This window comes from Pagrus major, chromosome 3 (genome assembly GCF_040436345.1).
Source record: "Pagrus major chromosome 3, Pma_NU_1.0".
Classification (NCBI taxonomy): domain Eukaryota; kingdom Metazoa; phylum Chordata; class Actinopteri; order Spariformes; family Sparidae; genus Pagrus; species Pagrus major.
The window spans coordinates 10698365-10718523 of record NC_133217.1 but is presented as its reverse complement, the minus strand read 5'-3'; the positions used below and the strand labels follow the sequence as shown (position 1 = coordinate 10718523).

Sequence of the window (20159 nt, the reverse complement as noted above, 5' to 3'; positions counted from 1 at the left end):
TAATCACCACGGTAACAAGGGTCGCCAGGGTAGGCCAGTGGGCCAAGCAGCCTGAGGCAGTGTGGGTATTAATGGGGCAAGATGTTTACTCCAGAATCAACCGTTTGTGGGTATGTGTGTGTGTGCCCTCAATTGTCCCTGGACCACTCGCCTGAGGGCAAAGTGTGTTTGGCCGCTGCTCCTCCAAACTCCACTTAACACAACCTTCTCCCCTTCCTGACCTCCACATAATCCACACAGTCACAGTCCTGGCAGGAGGAGGAGAGCGGACACTTCCTGGTGCACAACAACTGTGTCATTCTAGTGCTGTGTGTACATCCCTGTGGTCCACGGCTCACCACAGTCACACATGCACAACATGAGCTGGATAGTTTACTCTCCTTGTGGGGAACATATTTCGCAGTGAGTAACATTTGGTATGACATTGCACAAAGACAGAATAACAAACCACATGACTGATCGTTACAGACCGAAGTCCCAAGAATGTTGCACACTGACCAACAGGCAATGAGGGAAAGATTAAGTAGAAGGACTTTAATTCTGATATCGCTTGATTACAATTACATAATCTACAGCCAAAAATGTGTTGTCTATGAAAGAAGTCTGGCATTCAACACTTTTATATATGAGTTTTAAGCAACTTTTGACTGTATTTACACTGTGTTTCCAATTAGACTCGGACAAAACACGTCAAAGTCTCTCATTCATCCATGTGCATACATACACAATCATGACAAGGTTTAATGTTTAGTCTTAGTGCTCAAGGACGTCTTCAGATCAAGATCAAACCTAGGATTTATGGGTGACCCACTCTACCACCTAAGCCACAGCACCCCCTAAATTACAGGTATATAAAAAATGAAAAATTATGCAACACATCAACAGGAACAGTTGTGTATAAATAAGGAGTGGCAGTCACACGTTGCAACCAACAGCGATGTGTCGATAGAGGCCTTCAAATTCTGCCCAGTTGCCGTTAACTTTATGCAAGAAGGCAGCTAAACCGGGGACCACAGTTCAGGTCTATGTTTCAGCATTTGTAAGTGTGAAGCTACTGGATATTTTTGACGAGGGACCATGGTGTTTAACATTTGTACACGTGACAACACTGGATACTTATAAGGATACATTGGAACAATTTCCAGCTGTGTTTGTGGCGACAAAAGTGGGTGTTTTTAATGAGATCTCGGGACATTTCGAGCCGTGTTTGTGGCGACCAAAACAGGTATTTTAGGCAAAACATGATGCTTTCCTAACTCTAACCAAGTTGTGTGCGTGCCTAAACCTGAGCAGAGCATAAGCACAATGTTGTGACAAGAGTGGAATAGAAAATTGAATCTAAAGAAACGTAAGTTGCAACAAAGTAAAACATAAAAATTTAACTTATTTGTGGTTTTGCAGTGACGTATTTAGCTAACATTTATTCTGGGGATTGGGCTTGTAACCCGTTTCTAATTGGTAACCACAACAGAAAACCTACAACTTATCTGAAAAAGGACTTCGTATATGAATATAGAAGGGGTATGGGTGACCAATAACTTAGTGTTTGTAGACAGAAAGATAACTATGTGAGTGAAAAGTGTACCCAAATTAACCTATAGCCCTCCACCTCCTACCATATACCTTTTCCTTCTCCACAATTTTGCTCAAACGATGCGACACCCTACCAATTAATCCATCAAATATCATTATATACAATTCTGAAAATACATGAATGTGTTTTCCACCCTGTTTTGACTCGTGGACTCTCTGTTGAGGTCACTGGAAGGAGGTTTGACCGTGTTAATCGCCCACATTATGTGTTAAACTGGGTGGTTTTATTGTTTGTTCATTCTATTCTTGTAAAACCAGCACAAAATTGTCCTTTTTATTCTCTCCCTCAGCCTTTTCACAGTTGGGTTTAGTAAAATAAATAATACAGTAAAATAATCCAGCCATGTAGAGATAAGATAGATCTATGTTTCACTTTTCAAAAGAGTTCAAATAAAACTGCTTTTCATCCATTTAGGAAATTCCACAAAAGCGTTGTGGGGATACTGTGGGCAGGAATACCACAAGTCTTCAGGGAACACTGCAGGAGAATATTTCCCGGAATTTAGGGGCCTGTGCGACCACAGCGGCAGCAGCTCGTTTTTGAGTCTGAACGCAGCTCATTTTGAGATAACGCAGGTAGCAGGGCTTTTTGTCTCCTTGACTGTTCCTCTCTGGAGGACCTGAAATGAAAACAATAAATGTGGAGAAGAAGACAAGGAGGGGGACACAGGGGGAGGAGGAAAAATGTATGAGAAGAGAGAAAGGTGCATTTTTCAAATGGTGAATAATTTGTCTGCCCTGACAAGATGCTGCGCAGGACCACTTCCTGTGGCTCAGGTTTCAGTGTAAATGTGCTATGGGGGGAGGGTCCACTTCCTGCACCGACTTCTGATTTTGGGGGCCTTTTAGCCTGGAAGAAGATGCGGCGAAAGCAAGAAAATATAAAGATAATCCAAGTAATGGCTATTGAGATTTGCATATAGGGGTAGCATGTGCATAAATACAGGTAATTAAACATTAATGGTTTTAATGGCAACATTTGGGCTGGGTAATGCAACCTGTATTATTTCAGTGCCTAACCTCCCCGACATATTTGTGTGGATTTGTGCATCAGTGTGTGCAGGTGCTGCTCATGTGTGGCCTCGGGAAGTGGTGTAAGGTCGGTTCTAAGCTAAACAACCTTGTTCAGACATTATGTTTCCCCTCCCTCTAAATTCACGTCGGGCCCACCATTTAATAGCAGAGTTGATACCCCTGCGGTGTTTTTGCTAATAGCCTCTGTTTATCTTAAAGCCACAGTCAGGTTGTGTTATGGTGTGAGGCACTTTTTCTCAGCCCATCTGTTTGTTCAGCTTAGTTTTGCAAAATGACTTACTGCCTTTATTGATTTATTTCTCTCTCTTCTTTCTCTTAAAGCTGGGTGTGTGTGTGGGGGTGTGTGTGTCCAGCTGGGGGCTTGGCAGTGTCTGTTCTGAGGTTTCTGTGGCTGCAGGTAGCGGACCTGTTCACTTAAAGACTGTACCTCTAATGTACTCCAGATGATCCAACTATTTATAACTCTCTCTCTCTCTCTCTCTCTCTCTCTCTCTCGCTCTCTCTCTCTCTCTCTCTCTCACACACACACACACACACTCCCTCCGTGCATTTATATGTGCTTTTGGTCTCAATAAGACCTTTTGCCTCTTTTTTAAAATAGGCGGTGTTACTTTACACTTTTCCTGTTTGTTGTGTGCCATGACTCCAGTGTGTGTGTGGAAGTTGGCACTAACTCTCACTGAGCAGCCAGGGGAAGGGAGTTATGGGGCTTTCAGGCCTGTTTTACAGGACCTGAAAAAAACATGCAAATGGTTCATGTGACACCAAACGCCAGGCTTATAAAATCACACAACCGACACCTTCTGAGAGAGAGAAGGAAAGTGAGACGTAGAGAAACAACAGTCAGAAAAGCAAATATAATGATTTAATATTAAGCTTTTTGCAACACACACATAGTATCAGAGCACAACTGGCTAGAAAAACACTGGCTGGCGATAATCACTGCATCAGCAAGACTTTGTTTTCTTATGGTCCCGGCATCTTTCTCTTTGTCTCGACGGGGTTTTCCTTCTTTCTTAAAGCGCACTCACACTCTCACACACTTTTCAGCGAACGTCAGCGAGCTCACAGTGAGGCATGATGAGTGTTATTTCATTTATGTGTGGAGGTAAACAAAAAGTGGGGGGGGAGAAAGAGAGGGATTTTGAACGAAGAGGAGGAAATGAAAGAGTGGAAGTATTAAACAGAGAGAAGGAGATTGTAGGATAGATAAAAGGAAAGATGAGGAGGAGGGGGGAAGAGGGAGAAGGAGAGAGGTGGAAAGACAGAAAGCGACCACCTCAAAGTAATGAGGGAAGTACTGAGGAGGGAGAAATAAAGAAGGTGGAGAACGAAAGACAGAGACCACCCTACAGCGAACACTAGAGGGAAGGTTGAAGATTTCTATTTCTCTCCCAGCACTGCTCCCCTTAGACCAACACTGAGGCTGGGGTTGCGTTAACTGCCAAGTCATCCCTCACTGTACCCGTGTGAGTGTGTGTGAATGCATACTCGCTCATGACAGGGGCCCTCAGAACGACAGTAAACTATGGCTATGCTCTGCTTACAACAGAGAAAAGTTTGGAAACTCGACAGGATGATGCAACACTCTGAGTGTTCTCCTCTACTAATAACACAACAAGGAAACACACTTTTCCACATTGAAAGCCACACTCCCATCGTTGTGAATGGACCTGTGTTGAGTCAAACAATGCTCTCTCTCTGTACAAATAACACTTGATGCGTTGTGCGTGACCTCGGGGCTTTTCCGTGCTAATAGTTCATCTATGCATGATAACAGAGACCAGTGTGGTTTCATAAAAGTAAACATGGAGAAAACCACCATCTCCATCAATAGACCCCCCTAAAGTTCCCCATTTTAGCCAGAATTAGACATTCAAAACAGCTCAAATCCAATAAAGGAACTTTGTATAGGTTCGAGGTAAATTAAGTTAGGAGAAAGAGCTCTATGTGTTTGAATGAGCCATGCTGGTCTTTGATAAAGCGCGTATGTTTATATTCGTAAAGCGGGGGTCACTGTGATATTGTCTGGTATGTGGAGCGTTATAAGAGGCTTGTGCTTAACTCAATCTGCAAGACAAACAGCCCCGGGGCAAGAGTGCTGAGAGGATTCATATAAGTTCTCTTGCCTTCCTCCTGCCGCCTTTTTCTTCCTCTTTTTCTCACTTGTTTGCCGTCACGTTCATTTTCAAACTGCGATCAGACATGTTTTCTTCTAAAATCCATTCTCCATCACCTCTGCCCATTCATCAGAGAGGGATTAGTGAAATGAGTGGGTACTTTGTGGCGGTGAATGTGGTGGCTCGTGGTCCAGCTGGGGGTCGCTGTAGTCTGGGGACAGGGTCAGTTTGAGAGGTCAAAGGTCCAGGATGATGGCTGCATTTGGCACCGTCCTCAGGGAATGTGTGTGTGAGTGCCCATTATGTTACTGAGCCGGTTTTTGCCCCGACTTCCTTTCTGTCACTCTCCTGTCACTCTATTTCTTCCTGCTTGCAAATGACTTGCAATTCTCCCCTTTTTACTTGTTCTAAGAAATACAACGTTTGAGCCCAGAGAAGCCTCACACACACTCAGCTGCATCATTAAAAGGACACTTCAATGATTTAGTTGTTGTGCTTCCTTAAAGTTGTGTGCCTCACATGGTAGAGAATTTGGAAATGATCATAATTAATGTAGCAGAGGCTGTGATATCCAGGCTTTAAGTTTCCAGTATAAACTGCTTCCTATATGTCCATAATGCAGCTCAGTAGCATTCTTCCTTTTGACCTTCCTGCCTCCAAAATGTTTTTAATGTAAACTTACCATGAAGAAATGTGCTTCAAGTCCAACCCTGATATCATCCAGGTTATTTTTCTGACTTTGGAGAGCTCCCTCCAGAGCTTCAAATGACATTATAAAACTGACTTCACAGGCTGAGTGGTTCCATCGTAATGAGTAAGCTTAACTTTATGTGTAAAAATTGGCCACTTTAAAATGACACGTAAAGGGTACAAGAGAAATTACGTTGTTACTATCTAATTTGCCAAATTTGGTACCTGAGAGTGCATCTTCAAACTAGAAGAATGAGATAGGAGTGAGATTATGTCACCCCTGCAGCTTGTTCAAATCACAGTGAGTCAGGGCAATGATGTGCCGCAGTGTGGTTACACTATTCAATACTGGATGCAGGCAACACAATATTTGTAATGCGAAATGCAAAGCTGGACACGCCAACGTGTCTAACCTGAGGTAACGCCTGGTCAGAAACAAAAGCTTAAGAGTGTACCATGCATGATAGCCTAAAAGCCAAGTCCCTAGCAACAGCCTCAGCTACAATAGCAAGCCTGTAGCCAGCAGTTCCAAGACGCTGAACCCTCCATGGACAACGAAAACTTCATCGACATCCTCAGGTAATGAATTAGCACATTGGATTAATTGCTGTTGGAGACAACGGGGCATTTTTCACTGTCTTGCTTAATGCTAGTTTAGCATTTTTGCTCGCGTTAGCCACTGTCTCACCCAATGCCCTGGTAACAACTGCTACAGGCTGGAGGTTGTAGGGACGGATTTGGGAGTGTCTCCACAGCATTACACCAGACTGATTAGATGGCTCCTATAAGGTGTTCATATTCGATACCTTGAACATTATAGACTTAAAGGCAAAAAACTCAAGGACAGTGGTTTGCACTAATATAACACTAATATGCAAAGCAACATTTCATTTCAGTTCAGAGGATGCCTTCAGGTATGATTGTCTTTATTTGAGATCTATGAGTCAAAATCAGCACAAGTAAAGAGACTCTAGCACACACACACACACACACACACACACACACACACACACACACACACACACACACACACACAGAGATATCCATAAACATACACCTAAACTTACACACACTAACTGCCTGAGGCTGAGATGAAACAGATAATTAGCTCTAATTGAAACCAGACTTGCAATTCTAGTCTCTCTCTCTCTGTGTGTGTGTGTGTATGTGTGTGTGTGTGTGTCAGTCCAACTTCCTCTCTCCCTTCTCTTCTCGTGGTGTAGAGGGTAAATGTAAACCCGTTCCCCGTAATGGGCGACTTCAGAGAAAGGTTGAACTGAGGGAGACAGAGAGCTGAAGGAAGTAAAAAAGTAGAGGTAAGACAGGTAGGCCTCTGCTTGAGTGTTTAAAAAAACAAACAAACAGCAACGTGGGCTGATGCAGAGGAGGGAGAAATCCATTTTTACAAAGATTTACAGGCTCACAGGCCTCCACCTTTGACTTTTAGATCAGTTTAAGGGCTGCAGAGCGAGGAGATATAAACTGTGATTAATGAGCGGGAGAGAGTGTGTGTCAGTCATCAGAGAGTCTATCATAGCACACTTAAATCCAGAGAACCAGATGCCTTCACACTGATAACAAGCGGTCATCCCATTACCTTCAAACATCAAAGCAGGGGGGGGCAGGAGCTGAGGAGCAGGAGCCCTCTACCCTCCCGTCCTCTGTGGAATGTATTTCCCTGTTTGGTAGGCGTGAGAAATCTCCCTGCGTGTGTGTGTATAACCTATATATGTGTGTGTGCGTGTCTCAGAGGTGACATTCCTCCGTGTCAGAGCAACAGCCTCAAGTTTAAGATAACATGGCCACGGTGATCAGAGGGTGGGAATCGATTCCCCCCGGTGGCTGGTGAGGGCCTCGGGTCAGAACTGATGGCTTTACCTTCCGCACGCAAGCCGTGATGCAAAAACACAGTAATGCTCCCATAATCATCCCTCAACAACCCTATAGAGACACATGGACCGCATCATTCTGATCAGTCTTTCATATTACTGTAGTACTCCTGTACTAGCTTATTCCTTTAGGAACTTGACATACAGTATGTGAACATAACATTAGGAGTCTTATTATGCCCTATTATGGGGCATTTGAGGGAAGAAACAAGTATAGGCAATGGCAATCCCATCTTGTCCTGGTCTAATCTATATAGTCCTACTTCCTAAACACATCCAAGAATCTATTTTTGTCCAGAAAAGTTTTATTTATACATATCAAGATTTCTTTGGCGGGGGGGTGCAAACACTTGATCATCTAAGTGATTAGGTCGCTCTAATTTTGCTCAAGAAGTCTTACATTTTGCAGGTTGTCATGTGCGATCTATGGGCCTTTAATTAAGAGAGGATTGATGTGTACATGGATCTGAATGTTCCCAATGATGAAATCATTTCATTACCTCCACCAAGAAGGTTATGTTTTCACCTGTGTCTGTCTGTTTGTTGGTTTGTTGGTTTGTCAGCAGGATTACACAAAAACCACTTAATAGATTTCCACTTAACTTGGATGGAGGATGGATCGTGGCCCAGAATAGACCCCATTAACTTTTGGTGTGGATCCGGATAAAAAGACAGATCCAGGAAATTTTAATCACTTTCTTTAAAGGTGCAATATGTAAGAATTGGCCTACTGGGGCAGGACATCACCAGAGTAATAAATAACTCCCGCTAGCTGACTGAATTAAAGGGGATTGTTGGGCCTTGACTGAGGTATGCACTCGACTGAGTGCCATTTTATTTTTGCTCTATTTTTATATTTTCAGTAGAAAGGTGAATTTTGTGGAACAACTTTGGATACTTCTTCATTTCAGTTTAACTTGGTCTATGTCAAAAACAAAAGATATATATTTTACCAAAAAAATAAAAAAAATATTTAGGAAGAATTTGATGACAATAAAAAAGATGTTTCTGCAACTGTGCACGCCGACATGTATTGGTGTATTTTTAACCATTGAAATAAAGGCCTTTCACATTTTTTAAACCACCTTGAGTGCATGGATCTGGATCATTTATGCCATTTTTTCTTTTGCTCATAAGTCTTTCTCTCTCTCTCTTCCCAGTAGCACCAGTAGCACTTCTGATGCCTCTTTCTCTCTGTGAATTATACATCATTGTATGTTTTGTATGGAATTACTGTTATAAATCTTGTTTTGATCATTTGAAAAACATCTTCCTTTACATCAGAATTCCAGGTACGCCTTCATGTAATCTCACAGGCTATTATTCAGTTTGCATTATGACTCCGTCCGACCCTTTTCTCCGTCTGTGCTCTGGGGGTACGGCTGCTGCAGCACCTGCAGGAGACTCCCATGCTGACCTGTGGCTTGGAGGACATCTGGGAATATCATGCATGCCTCCCACAGCTCCACATTCACCCTGTTCAAACAGACCACCAGCTAATTATGGCTTTCCCAGATCCCTGAGCTCAAGGAATCACTACAGAAAAAGCCACGAGTATGAGATGTTTTCTTTAGCCCCCCCTTCCTCTTTGGTTTAGTTAACTGGGGATTCAGCAACAACCAAAGAAAATAAACTGCCTATAGGCTCAAAGTGCTGAGAGTATGGGAAATGAGTTTGTTTCAAAAAATGTCAGGTATTTAAAACAATTTCTGTGTTTCAAATGAGCACCCTTGTTCCTTCAGTTGATGGTCTTGAAATTGACCAGTTTACTTGTTATAGAGCTTAAGTTGAACTCTATAATGAATATCCAGACAACTGAGAGGTAAGAATGATACTTTCCATCTTTTTAATTCAAGATATTGCCAAATATTTACAAAACTCAAAATGAGCAGACACCAGATCCATTCAGCATTCTGAGATATCCCAAAAATAAATAACTTTTATTTGAGCGAGGGGGGGAAAAGGAATTTCGCACATGTGTAGAAAAATAAATACAGGATACTTCATTTGCTGTGAAACATTGTCACAGGGAATGTGGAATGAATTGTCATTTTTCTCTCGTGTTTCAAAACTGAGCAGTCCCTCCGAGCTCATTTTGCTTTCACAACATTCGTAGTCGCAGTGGTCTTTCTTTCTTCATATCCGTCCTGTCTGTCCTAAGTGCTCCCCATGCAAACATTACAGTCCGTGCAATGGGAAATATGAAAAGCCCGCTCTCCTCTGAAGCCTGAAGCCCAGTGGCTGAGCCTGTTTCAGTCTTCAATCCGAAGAAGGGCCCGCCTGATCCACTCGTTCTTCAGTCAGATAAACTGTGAAAGAAACATTATTTTGATTAAGAAAAACATCCAATATATAGAAATGTATCAAGAAATGTATCATTTGTAGGACTCAGATTGTAAGATAGGCCATCATGTAAGCAGGTAGTGATCTATATGTGGCAGTTTTTTCTTTTACAGCTGGTGAAATCTTGCACAAGAAATTAAACAGACTAAATTTATTTTAGAGATGTTTTGGGGAGTATTCCAAACAAATACTGCAGCAAAAGTCTCCCTGTTTGAACTGTACTGCCTTTATTTTCCTTCCGGAGTCTGTGCGTAAATGCGCATGGGAACATTTGGCACCACTCGTCTCCCTGCAGGATGTGAAGTGAAAGTCGCTCAGCCTACCTGTTGCTCCATCCAGTCCATCCTCCATCTAGTGGGACGTGGTGGACAAGGACCACGCGCCCCCCATCCTCCAGACCGAGAACGCGTAGCTCAGCCGCTCGTGCGCCACGTAGCTGCAGCTGGCCCCTCGCGCGTCCAGCTCGTCGCTCTGCAGAACTTGGCACAGGAAGTCGATGTACCGGGCCGCGAGCTTCAGCGTCTGGATCTTGCTCAGCTTGTCCGACGGGAGGGTGGGAATGATCTTACGTAACGACGTGAAAGCCTCGTTGAGAGACTGCGTCCGTTGCCGCTCGCGGATGTTGGCCATCACGCGCTGCGTCTGGAGGTCATCGAAGGAGGGCTCGGGGCTGCTGCTGCCTTCGCTCCCCGCGCTTCCGCCTCCTCCTAGGTCGCAGTTCTTTCTGCACTTCTTCTTCTCGGGGCTCGGACTCTCCACGTCTCCCTCCTCGTCGTCCTCGTCCGCGCTCCTCCTTGTCGCCCGCCGCTTCCTCGCGCCTCTCCGCGGCAGCTGACGGTCGGTCTCCTCCTCGCTGTTCCCCGCGCTGTCCATTATTGGGGAGGAGTCCTCTTCCCGCATCGTCTCTTCCAACACTTTTCCGTTATAACCCCTGACCTCAATCCACTGAGCCCTCTACAGCATCAACAAACACGGCAGGTAATAAGAGCGTGGCCTGCAGTAGAGGTGTGGGCTGGTATGACGGTAAATCTCGTGCGCCACAGAGAAGGAGAGGTGTCTGCCAGAGTGGGACGACGGGCTCTTATAGCGGGGAGCGGGCAGGAGGATTTTGGGGAGCGCTGTGATTGGGTGAGGAGGGGTGTAATATAATACTGCAGCAGAGGGAGCGTTCTAGCTATAATATCAGGAATGGTGTTTAAGACATGCAGGCTCCTTTAGACAAGACTGTGGACGGGGGTGTAGTCAGCTATTGAATCATAGGTGAAGATTTGTGAGAAGGAACTGTTCTAACTAAAGTTATTTATACCCCGACTGCAAAATGCTGTTTTTTTCCCTCTCACTCTTTGATTTGATGTCAAACTGGGATCTCTGTTTAAAGGTGCACTGTGTAGTTTCAATCAGAAGAGACATATCTTAACAAACTAAATAAACAAACTCTCTTTGTTTTCATGACTGATAAACTGAATAAACACACTGACCTTAAAGGACAACACAATTCATACTGTTTTACTTTGTTTATATGTGGCGGACCCTGCCACCTTTCTAGCTTCAAACAGTGTTCTGGGGGCATTTTTTTCTTCTGAGAACAGCTTGTTTATTCAGTTATGGGAAAACGGGAGTTTGTATTATGACCTCATTAACATTGTAAATATTTTTGAGTTTGAAATCTTTCTCCAGAACTACATAGTGCTCCTTTAAAGTCTGATAAATTAAGTTTGGCCAGAAATTAGTCGCCTCCTTTCACGTCCAGACTCATTTTTTCCTTTTCTGTTCCTTTTTCCAAGTTCCTTTTAACGTCAGTATACATAGTTTTGCTTTTTTTCTTCATCTCAGTTGCATAAAAATAAATCAAAGAGACTGAGAACATATCACAAATTCCTCCTCTAGTCTGCTGTTTTGTTGAAGGCCTCGAGTCTCCCTGTTCCAGGTCTAGACGCTGCCCGAGATGGGAGCAGTGAGCCTGGTGGCGGTGAAAAAATATCAGACCTACTGAAACACAGGAGGTTGTCACAGCAGGAGGTCTGCGCTCGTAAGCAGACCGTGCTGTTTATTTTCCCGTCAGCGGCCCCGCGTTGAGGTATGCGCTTAAACGGGTCTGACTCCCGCAGGGATCTGGACACCGCGGCTCAGGTTTAAAGGCGGCCCGTCCCAGGGAGCTCTCAGGGCGGATCCGCGCTCACAGCGGGGTCGCTGAAAGGCGGTGTACTGCTGGAGAGCAATGCAAACACTGGAGGTGATAAAGATGGACGAGAGAGAGCGCGCGCGAGAGAGAGTCCAAACACTCTCGCACGGCCACCCAGCTCTGAGGCCTACCCGCGATATAATATCAAAATCCAGCAGATACCTCCACGTGTGGCTGGAACTAGATCTGGCAACTTTTGGAGGCGGTCTGTGGTGTGGATTATCCACAGGGAGGCCTCACCTCTGATGAGGGAGGATGACGCACAGCAGGCCCGGTCCCGTTTTATTAGGAGGAACCGCCACAAGCGCCTTTGGGTCCTGGGTGTCCCTGCGCTGAATATCTCTGCCCATCAGTCCGAGACGGAGAGCATGTCTTCACCTCGTCTCATCTCTTTCATCATACTACTGACTCAATTTACACCTCAGTGCCAGAGATAGTACCCAGCCTCATGCAGCGGGACTTGACTTTGCCATTCAAATCCGCCGAATCTGAACTCATTAGCACGTGACACTGTTGATAAGGCTTTTAAGAGCCAATAAATATTTATTTTTTCATTTTCTTTCAAAGGGGAACCTAAAGCATGCTCTTGAGCCCAGCCTCACCTGTTCAGTGTCTGCATCGGTTCGCTCTCCATGGTGCTGAACTAACACACCTGAAGTCCAAAATGACTCCATTGAAACACAACATTTGCCCTTTTAAAGGGGCACTATGAAGTTCTGGAGAAGAAATTCAAACTCAGAATTTTAATATTTACAATATTAATGAGGTAATAACACAAACTCAGATATATATATATAATTATATTTTCCATAACTGAATAAACAAGCTGTTTTCAGACGAAAATAAGGTCCCCAGAACAGTGTTTGAGGCTAGAAAGGTGGCAGGGTCCGCCACATATAAACAAAGCAAAACTTTGTGAAATTGTGTTTTCCCTTAAGGTCGTTTTGTTTATTCAGTCATGAAAACAGAAACAGTTTATTTATTTAGTTTGTTAAGGCATAAAAATGGGCATTAATCGACACTACACTCCTACACTGGCCTAAATGAGAAAACAATTTAAATGTTAAATGGTGCATTGTGGGGGTTTCTTTGTAGGCTAATTGTGATGCAGAGCAAAGAACACGTGAACTATCATGGCGATTTCAATTATTTTAAAGCAACAGAAGTCTCATTTAAGGTAAATATTTGGAGGGGAGGTGCTACCAGCTTATTTAGGTCAAGTCTAATAATTTATGTCATTCGCAAAATAATATTATATGAGACAGAGGAGGTTTTCAGAAGTCTGTTGTCTCTTTCTAAGACGGTTTCATAAATTGGCTCATATCAGAGTTTGGATAAAGATAAATACAACTTAAAAAAATTCTCCAGCTCAACCATTTCAGTGTCTTTGTCATCAAACCAGTCCAGTCTCCATGGCTCATACTGGACTGTTTTGACTGTTTTGCTCCAGCAGGTCCGTCATGAACGAGATGTAGACGATGGCCAGCCGCAGTGTGTCGATACGGGACAGTCTCTTCTCGTAGGCGAATGTGGGAACTTTCCTCCTCAGTTCGTCAAACGCCTCATTCAGGCTGAACATCCGCTTCCTCTCCCGCACGTTGGCCGCCTGCCGCTGGACCACGTTGATGATCCTCCTCCGTTTGCTCTTGCTGGGATGCCCGTGCGCTCCGCGGCTGTAGCACCTCGGCGCGCCCATCACCAGACGCTCAGTGCGCGCCTCGTCTTCCAGGTCCCGACTCCAGGGCCGCAGCTGGTTAGTCGGACTGGATGGGTCATTATCCACCTGCTGTTTTGGCTCCAGAGCGCACCTTTGAGGAAACTCCATCAGGTTCATGTCATTGACGAAATTGATCAACGCGGAGTCCCCAAAGCGGCCCTGCATCTCCGCATCCAGTCTCACAGAGAATATGCCACTTTTATACGTCTGCTGTTCAGTCGAGCGCACAAACCGACGCCAATCAAAGCTTCGAGGACTGACTGGAATCATTTACCAGACACAGAGAGCATCTCAACAAGTAAATCCAAACTTCTCCAAATCCGGTCAGAGCACGACAGGGTGAGATCCTATTTGGCTCGAGTCCAAGCGCTTTTCCTGCTGTTTTAATAAGTCGCCTGTGCCTCCTCACAGCGCCACATCTTTCATTTCCACTCTGGCTCTAAATTGACTCCATTTCTAACGATAGTCTGCCGGTGAGTGGGTTGAATCCGAGCGGAGGGGTTTAAAAAGGGCGAGAGGAAGCTGCAGGGCCCTGCCAATTGATGCGCAATCCTCCTGGAGGCCTTTAATGAGCTTCTGAAGAACGGAGGCTCTTGACAGAGGGTCATACAGCCCTGTTTGCTCTCTCCTCTCTGCTTCAGAGGCTAAATAATGACACTTTTATCACTTAAACAGGCCAGGGGAAGACCAAACAGAACATTCCCTAACAGTCGCTATACACCAGACGCTTTTCTGTTGCAAATTAAAGCAAATAACTGTGCGTTCCCATGGCAGAGTCCACACTGCAGGGCCTGCTGAGAGAGACACTGGTGGAGCTGTGAGCTTAAGGGGAGAGCTCTGCATTAGTGAGACCAAGTGTGTTACTATTGTTGTTTATATTGATGACAGCTGTGATAAAAATATCAGGGGAGTTGAGTCTGATCGTGTAAAGGTGCAGTATGTAAGAACATCAGTTAAAAAAATCTATAATTAACTAAAATTATCAACTGAGTTAGAGGGTCATACATATATGTTTTGTGTTGCAGAGATATTTACTGGTGTTAGCATGCTAACCAGCTAGCCCCAGCCTGTCCCGGCCCAAAGCTAAAGACCGAAACTCCCCAGAACCGCTAGATGCACGGCCAACTGAGCTAACTAGCTAACGGCAGTTAGAGTTAGCAACAGTTAGTGTTTACTTTGGTGATATGCGACTCGTTTGTTTCAATTCCTGTACAATTCTTACGTATTGCACCTTTAGGTCCGACCTCAATGCTGTTCGCTTTCGGAGCTTATTTCACGTTGTGCTTGAGGTCATGTTGAGGGACACATTTGACTTGCCAAATACAATAAATGTACTGTTTTACTCGCTAAAGCTTTTCATATTAATGTTATTATTGTTAAGGCATGCACAAATTTGCCTGATGACTCAATAGGCACCAAGAAAAGTTACATATCCTACACATATTCAAACACAGGAACTGTCCAGAACAGAAACAATCTTGAGAGTTTTGGTTTCTCTGAGTTAAACAACTGACTCATCTCAACTATGGTGGTTTAAGGAGGAAAGAAAGTGCTGTTCAAAAAGTTGCTGAACTCAGCTCGTGGTTTTAAAGCCCACTCATGATGACAAATTGTTCCAGAGGCATGAAAATATAAACTTTCAGCTTTACAGAAGTAGACTCACTAGGTAATGATCATACTGTGAAAATGGACTAATCCCTGAGCGTGTTACTTTGTTTGATAGGGCGTTTTTCGACACTTTCATTAATTTCTCTGGAATAATAATAATCGTATTTTTGGGGCTGGTATCCATGATTGAGTACAATTTGATGCGGATTCAAATAAAAATCTGGATCTATCTGAATCATACAAGTTTTATTTGATATTGGATTAGGTGTGATTGAATTAAAGGAGACTGTTGGGACCTTGGTGGAGGTATGCACTCTACTGCCTGACATACTAGTTTTTAAGTGTTTCTTAATGTCAACAACTATAACTCCTGAATGAAGCAATTATAATTAGTGTTTCCAGATACATAGTACTGTAGTTATGGATGCTTAATTGCAATCATTGCAGACAAATATCTTCATAAATACCTTTATATTTGCTTACAACAACATTTTATTGTGTAATAAACAGTTATTTGTTTGTATTCTGGTTCAAATGCAATTAGTCATCATGAAGCAAAAGTTAATGGAAGGAGATTTTGTCCTTGTTGTCCACTGAATGAAAATGCAGCATGTTGTGTTGTGCTGTGCACAGTTACATCAGTAACATACCAACAGTAACTCTGAGTGTTTTTGTGATTTGAAGAGCCTCGTGGCATTCCTGTGTGTTTATTCCACACACAGAGTGTGAGTGCAGAAGTGTCCGTCCTGCACACACACTCCAACCTAAGTGTATCTTCTCCATCTCCGTCCGCTGCTTCTTCCTCTCGCTCCCTGTTTTCTGGGCAGGCGGATAAACATGATGGGACATTCCGCCGGTTGTCGTGGAAACGCTGAGAAAGCACAGCTGGGCGGGAGAATATGAGGTAATCTCACCCTGGGGCTGCTGGGTAAATATTGGTCTTAAATAAGGAGTAAAACCCCAAAAGAGACACACAAACACACACGGAGGGACAAACACACACACACACACACACACACACACACACACACACACACACACACACCTTTAGGGTTTATTCCCAGTTTTATTCAAGAGTGGAAACACACAGGGCCGACCTTCACACGGACATTAATAATGGTCCATTTCCTGCTCTGCTCTGTTATTATTGGTTACACAGAGTGAAATTAATGATAGATTGTCGTGTGACTAAATGTTTGTGGAAGTGAACAGCGGAGGTTTGACAGATACAACCTCAGAGTGAAACCGAGAATTTGTCAAAAAGTCTGGATGAGCAAAACACTCAAGTGGATCTTCTTCAGTTAAGTGCACAACCCGCCCCGTTCGCACATGCAGTCTATCACTGAAAGTTGCATGTGTGAATAGTGAACACCACTAGCATTGCCTGAAAGGTTATCCCAGTAATTTACCATTAACTGTGTGTAGCGTGGCATTACTATGCCTCCCACTTAATCATACTCTGCCTCTGATTGGCTTACCTTGATATTCTTACCCTACCCCTAACCAATCTCACGCCTCATGCCTAAACCTAGCCAACCCAACCAATGACGGCAACCAATCAGAGGCAGTGTATCGCGGTTTCTAGCAACAAAATCAGTGGGATCCATAATAATGTGTAAAAACAGGCTTAAGAGTCCAATTTTGCTAGCAGCTTTGTGAGACTGTACAGTACTGTGAGCGAAATGCTAACATGTTGATGATTAGCTTGTGTAATGTTTACCACGTGTACCATCTAATATACTGTTTAGCGTCTTAACAAGCTAACATTTGTAGCCTAAGCACCTAGTATGGCTGTGGCTAATGGGAATTTTGGTGGTTTTGCAGGTATGTGGTCAAACATTAAGTATCGGACAACTTAAACCTTTGACCTGATGGCCTGACTTGATGTAGGCTTCATCCTCTGGGGACCATGAATCTGTACAAACTTTCATGGCAAGTCATTCAATCAGTTGTTATGAGAGATCAAATAAAAATTGCATATTTGGTGGAGCCAGGTTGTTACAGTATATTGATTTTTTAATATAACACACTCAATTTATAATATGTATTGAGTGACTCCACCCAAAATATCCAAATGCTACCTCGCTCCTCAGTTCAACTGTATATGCATGATCCTAAAACACATGCTGTAGCAGAAAGACCATCTTGATACTTAACCCCTATTGGATTTTAGGTTAATATATCTTTTTAATTCCACAGTAAAATCTGATTAGGAAGCTTGGGAAGAACGGACTTTGAGTGCAGTGTGCTGGGAAACTTGATTTCGCTAATCTCACATGATGATGATGTATGGAAGAAAAGTGTAGATTTTCAGTATGTGAGCATTGTGTTTTCACGCTGAAGCAGTTGTCATATAGTAGATTTTTTTAAATATAGAGATCACCGGAGACCAGTACGTGTCCAGTGTGTGCTGCTCCAGAGCAGCCAGAGCTGTTCTCACCATGTAAATCTGTCTTTCTACTCCTCCTCTGGCTCGGTCCTCAGTGTGCTGTAAGAACACAGCCAAATCTCTCCCACCACCACTGTAAATCTGAAACTAGACACTTCTCTCTCGTTCTGTTTCTTTCTCAGCTTCTCTCCTTCACTCTGTCTCCTCCTCAGTTTTCCCTGTTCCTGAGCTATTTCTCTCCACTCACTGATCGGACACACAAACAGCACGACCTCCACTCACTTTTTTGTTTGCCACTTATGAGAGTGGAGCATTATTACGCAGTATACTTATGTATATGAATATGCAGCAACTTTTTTCTGGGTCTTTGGAGCTTGAAAGTTTGAGAGGGAGGGAGTCAGAAGGAGACTGGGGGAGTGAGGGAGATGAGTTTAACTCCTGACCTCTGTCGCTCTGTCTTTCTTTCCTCTTGTCTCTCTCCACACCCAGAAGCTGACTCATTGGCTCACTCGTCCCACCTTCCCCACACCTCGCCCTCTGATTGGCTGGGTGCTTTAACCAGCAGCCAGTCATGGGGTGTTTACACGGCTGGGTGGCCAGTGAAATGTAGGGTTCATGCATGCGTGTGTGTGTGTGTGTGGAAGTTGGAAGAATCCCAATACCACATCATATATCAGCTTGCCCCCCCCCTCCCCACTCCTCCACTCTTCTTCCCCTCGCCAAACCGCTGCATGCCCTCAGCTCCTCCTTTCCCAATTACCCCCTCCCTCTCTTAATCCAACCACTCAAACCTCTTAGCTCTCCCTCGCCACTGCCACACTGAAAACACACACCCACCCATGTCAGCACCTTGCCCCCTCCTCCTCCCCCCTTCTGCTGTCTGAGTAATGTCTGTGTTTATTTTCTGAAAGAAGGTCACCCTTCTTTACTGTGTATTTTAAGGGTGCCATGTTTCATTTGTTTAAACAGTCATATTCTCAACTCCGGTGTATGGTGCGATGCTCGATGGGTAATGGGGAGACTAATGCCATTCATGATGATGATGATGGCGATGATGAATGATGCCGTGTGCCCAGAGCACTTTGGCGCTGCCGGTTTGTCCTCGTGTCCTGAAAATGTTCGTCTGTTGTATGGGTGCAAGTTATAATCTGTTAAATCAGTAGTTTTTCCTTTTTACACTGTGATCGCTTACGTGATATATGATAGGTTAGACTTTGTTTTACTCACTACACTGCCAGAATGGCTTCGGAACAGAGGCCAGTTTGACAGCATTGAAGGGAAACATTACCAATTCTCACACTAGCAATGAAAAATAAAACAAAAATTTTGAAGGACTGAATGTTTGTCTTCCCAGCTGGATTACTGATCAAAGGCTGGGCTGGAAGGTAACCCAATAGCCAGAATAAATGTTCCCACTGTACGTTTCTGCAAATCATGTATATGTTGAAGCTTTAAATTTCTCTATATTGCTACTCCATGGTTAGCAAAAAGTGAGCTTTAATGAGCTGATGTCCCACATCCGAACAAATGAAATGGCAGACAACAAAAAGGCAGGCAAAGGAAAATACCAAAGCAATACAAAAACTGAGGACAAATAAGAAAACCACATGGAACAAATCAGGAATACAGGAAACACAAGGGGAGCAGGGATTAGAAAGTGACAACAAGAGACAACTACAAAATAAAACAGGAAATAACTCACCACAAACCCTAACCATGACAAAATCCACTTGTGTCACGCTTACAAATGTTGAAACACCATATCGGTCAATGGTATCTGGCTTGGCAGCCGTATCAGTGTAATACTACAATCAACCCCTCCACCTCCTAACATGAGAGTCAGCTCATGATAGGACACGTATTGTAGAAATGTCAATATGGTATGTATGACTAGTACAAATTTGAATGTATCCGTGGTTTGGAGAAACATAAAATGGCTCCTAAAGTAATCACTGCATCTAATGCATATTTTGTGTTAGCCATTTCATATCCCAGCAAAGTATTTTTACCCGAGCTGTGGACGACAATTATCCCACTCATAGACTTTTGCTTAGGCTGAACTTCAGGCTGAATCCCACTAAACCTTACAGAATTAGTGTGAAATCCTTTAATGCAAAAGGACTTGAAAACAAAATGAGGTTTCATTGCTCTTCTCTGAAGATGATTTTCTTTTGTTTTGTTGCTTTTTGTTGCCTGCCACATTGTAAACTCCATGAACCTCCATTAAAGTTTGTCTATAACTTAATATAGTTAAATTAACTACACTATAAGGTTACTGATTGCCTTTAACCACAGTGTGTAGTAGAGGTAGAAATACATTTACTTAACACCTCTAGTGTGTCGAGCCCTGTGAATGGAAATGCTTTTCTCAATGTCCAAGCATCCAGGCACATCAGAGCACATTAGCTGGCCTGGATTACAACCCTATTAATTCCAGTGTTTCGCAAATACTGGGGAAATTCTCAGGAATTGTTATCTTTAAAAAATGCATACAGCTTCAAAATGAAAGTGAATAAAGAGATAAACACATCCACACAGGAATTTTGGAAAAATGCAAGATTTAACTGTTCACGTGGCATGCATTACCAGAGCT

General features: G+C 43.5%; 2 protein-coding genes across 2 annotated transcripts; both read right to left on the bottom strand.

The window, feature by feature from the left end:
- Positions 1-9304: 9304 nt before the first annotated feature.
- On the bottom strand, positions 9305-10632 carry LOC140993862 (twist-related protein-like). The gene is made up of 2 exons (XM_073463417.1): positions 9994-10632; positions 9305-9636 (listed from the first exon to the last, which is right to left on the bottom strand). Exon 1 carries the CDS (start codon positions 10568-10570, stop codon positions 10022-10024), a length of 549 nt encoding a protein of 182 aa, XP_073319518.1. The 5' UTR covers positions 10571-10632; the 3' UTR covers positions 9305-9636; positions 9994-10021.
- Positions 10633-13269: 2637 nt separating this feature from the next.
- LOC140993373 (protein Fer3) lies at positions 13270-13734 on the bottom strand. The gene has a single exon (XM_073462792.1). It carries the CDS (start codon positions 13732-13734, stop codon positions 13270-13272), a length of 465 nt encoding a protein of 154 aa, XP_073318893.1.
- Between the last annotated feature and the right edge of the window lie 6425 nt (positions 13735-20159).

What these genes read in the sequence shown, in the direction of transcription:
- LOC140993862 (XM_073463417.1), bottom strand. Translation starts at nt 10,570, where the DNA reads ATGCGGGAAGAGGACTCCTCCCCAATAATGGACAGCGCGGGGAACAGC.
- LOC140993373 (XM_073462792.1), bottom strand. Translation starts at nt 13,734, where the DNA reads ATGCAGGGCCGCTTTGGGGACTCCGCGTTGATCAATTTCGTCAATGAC.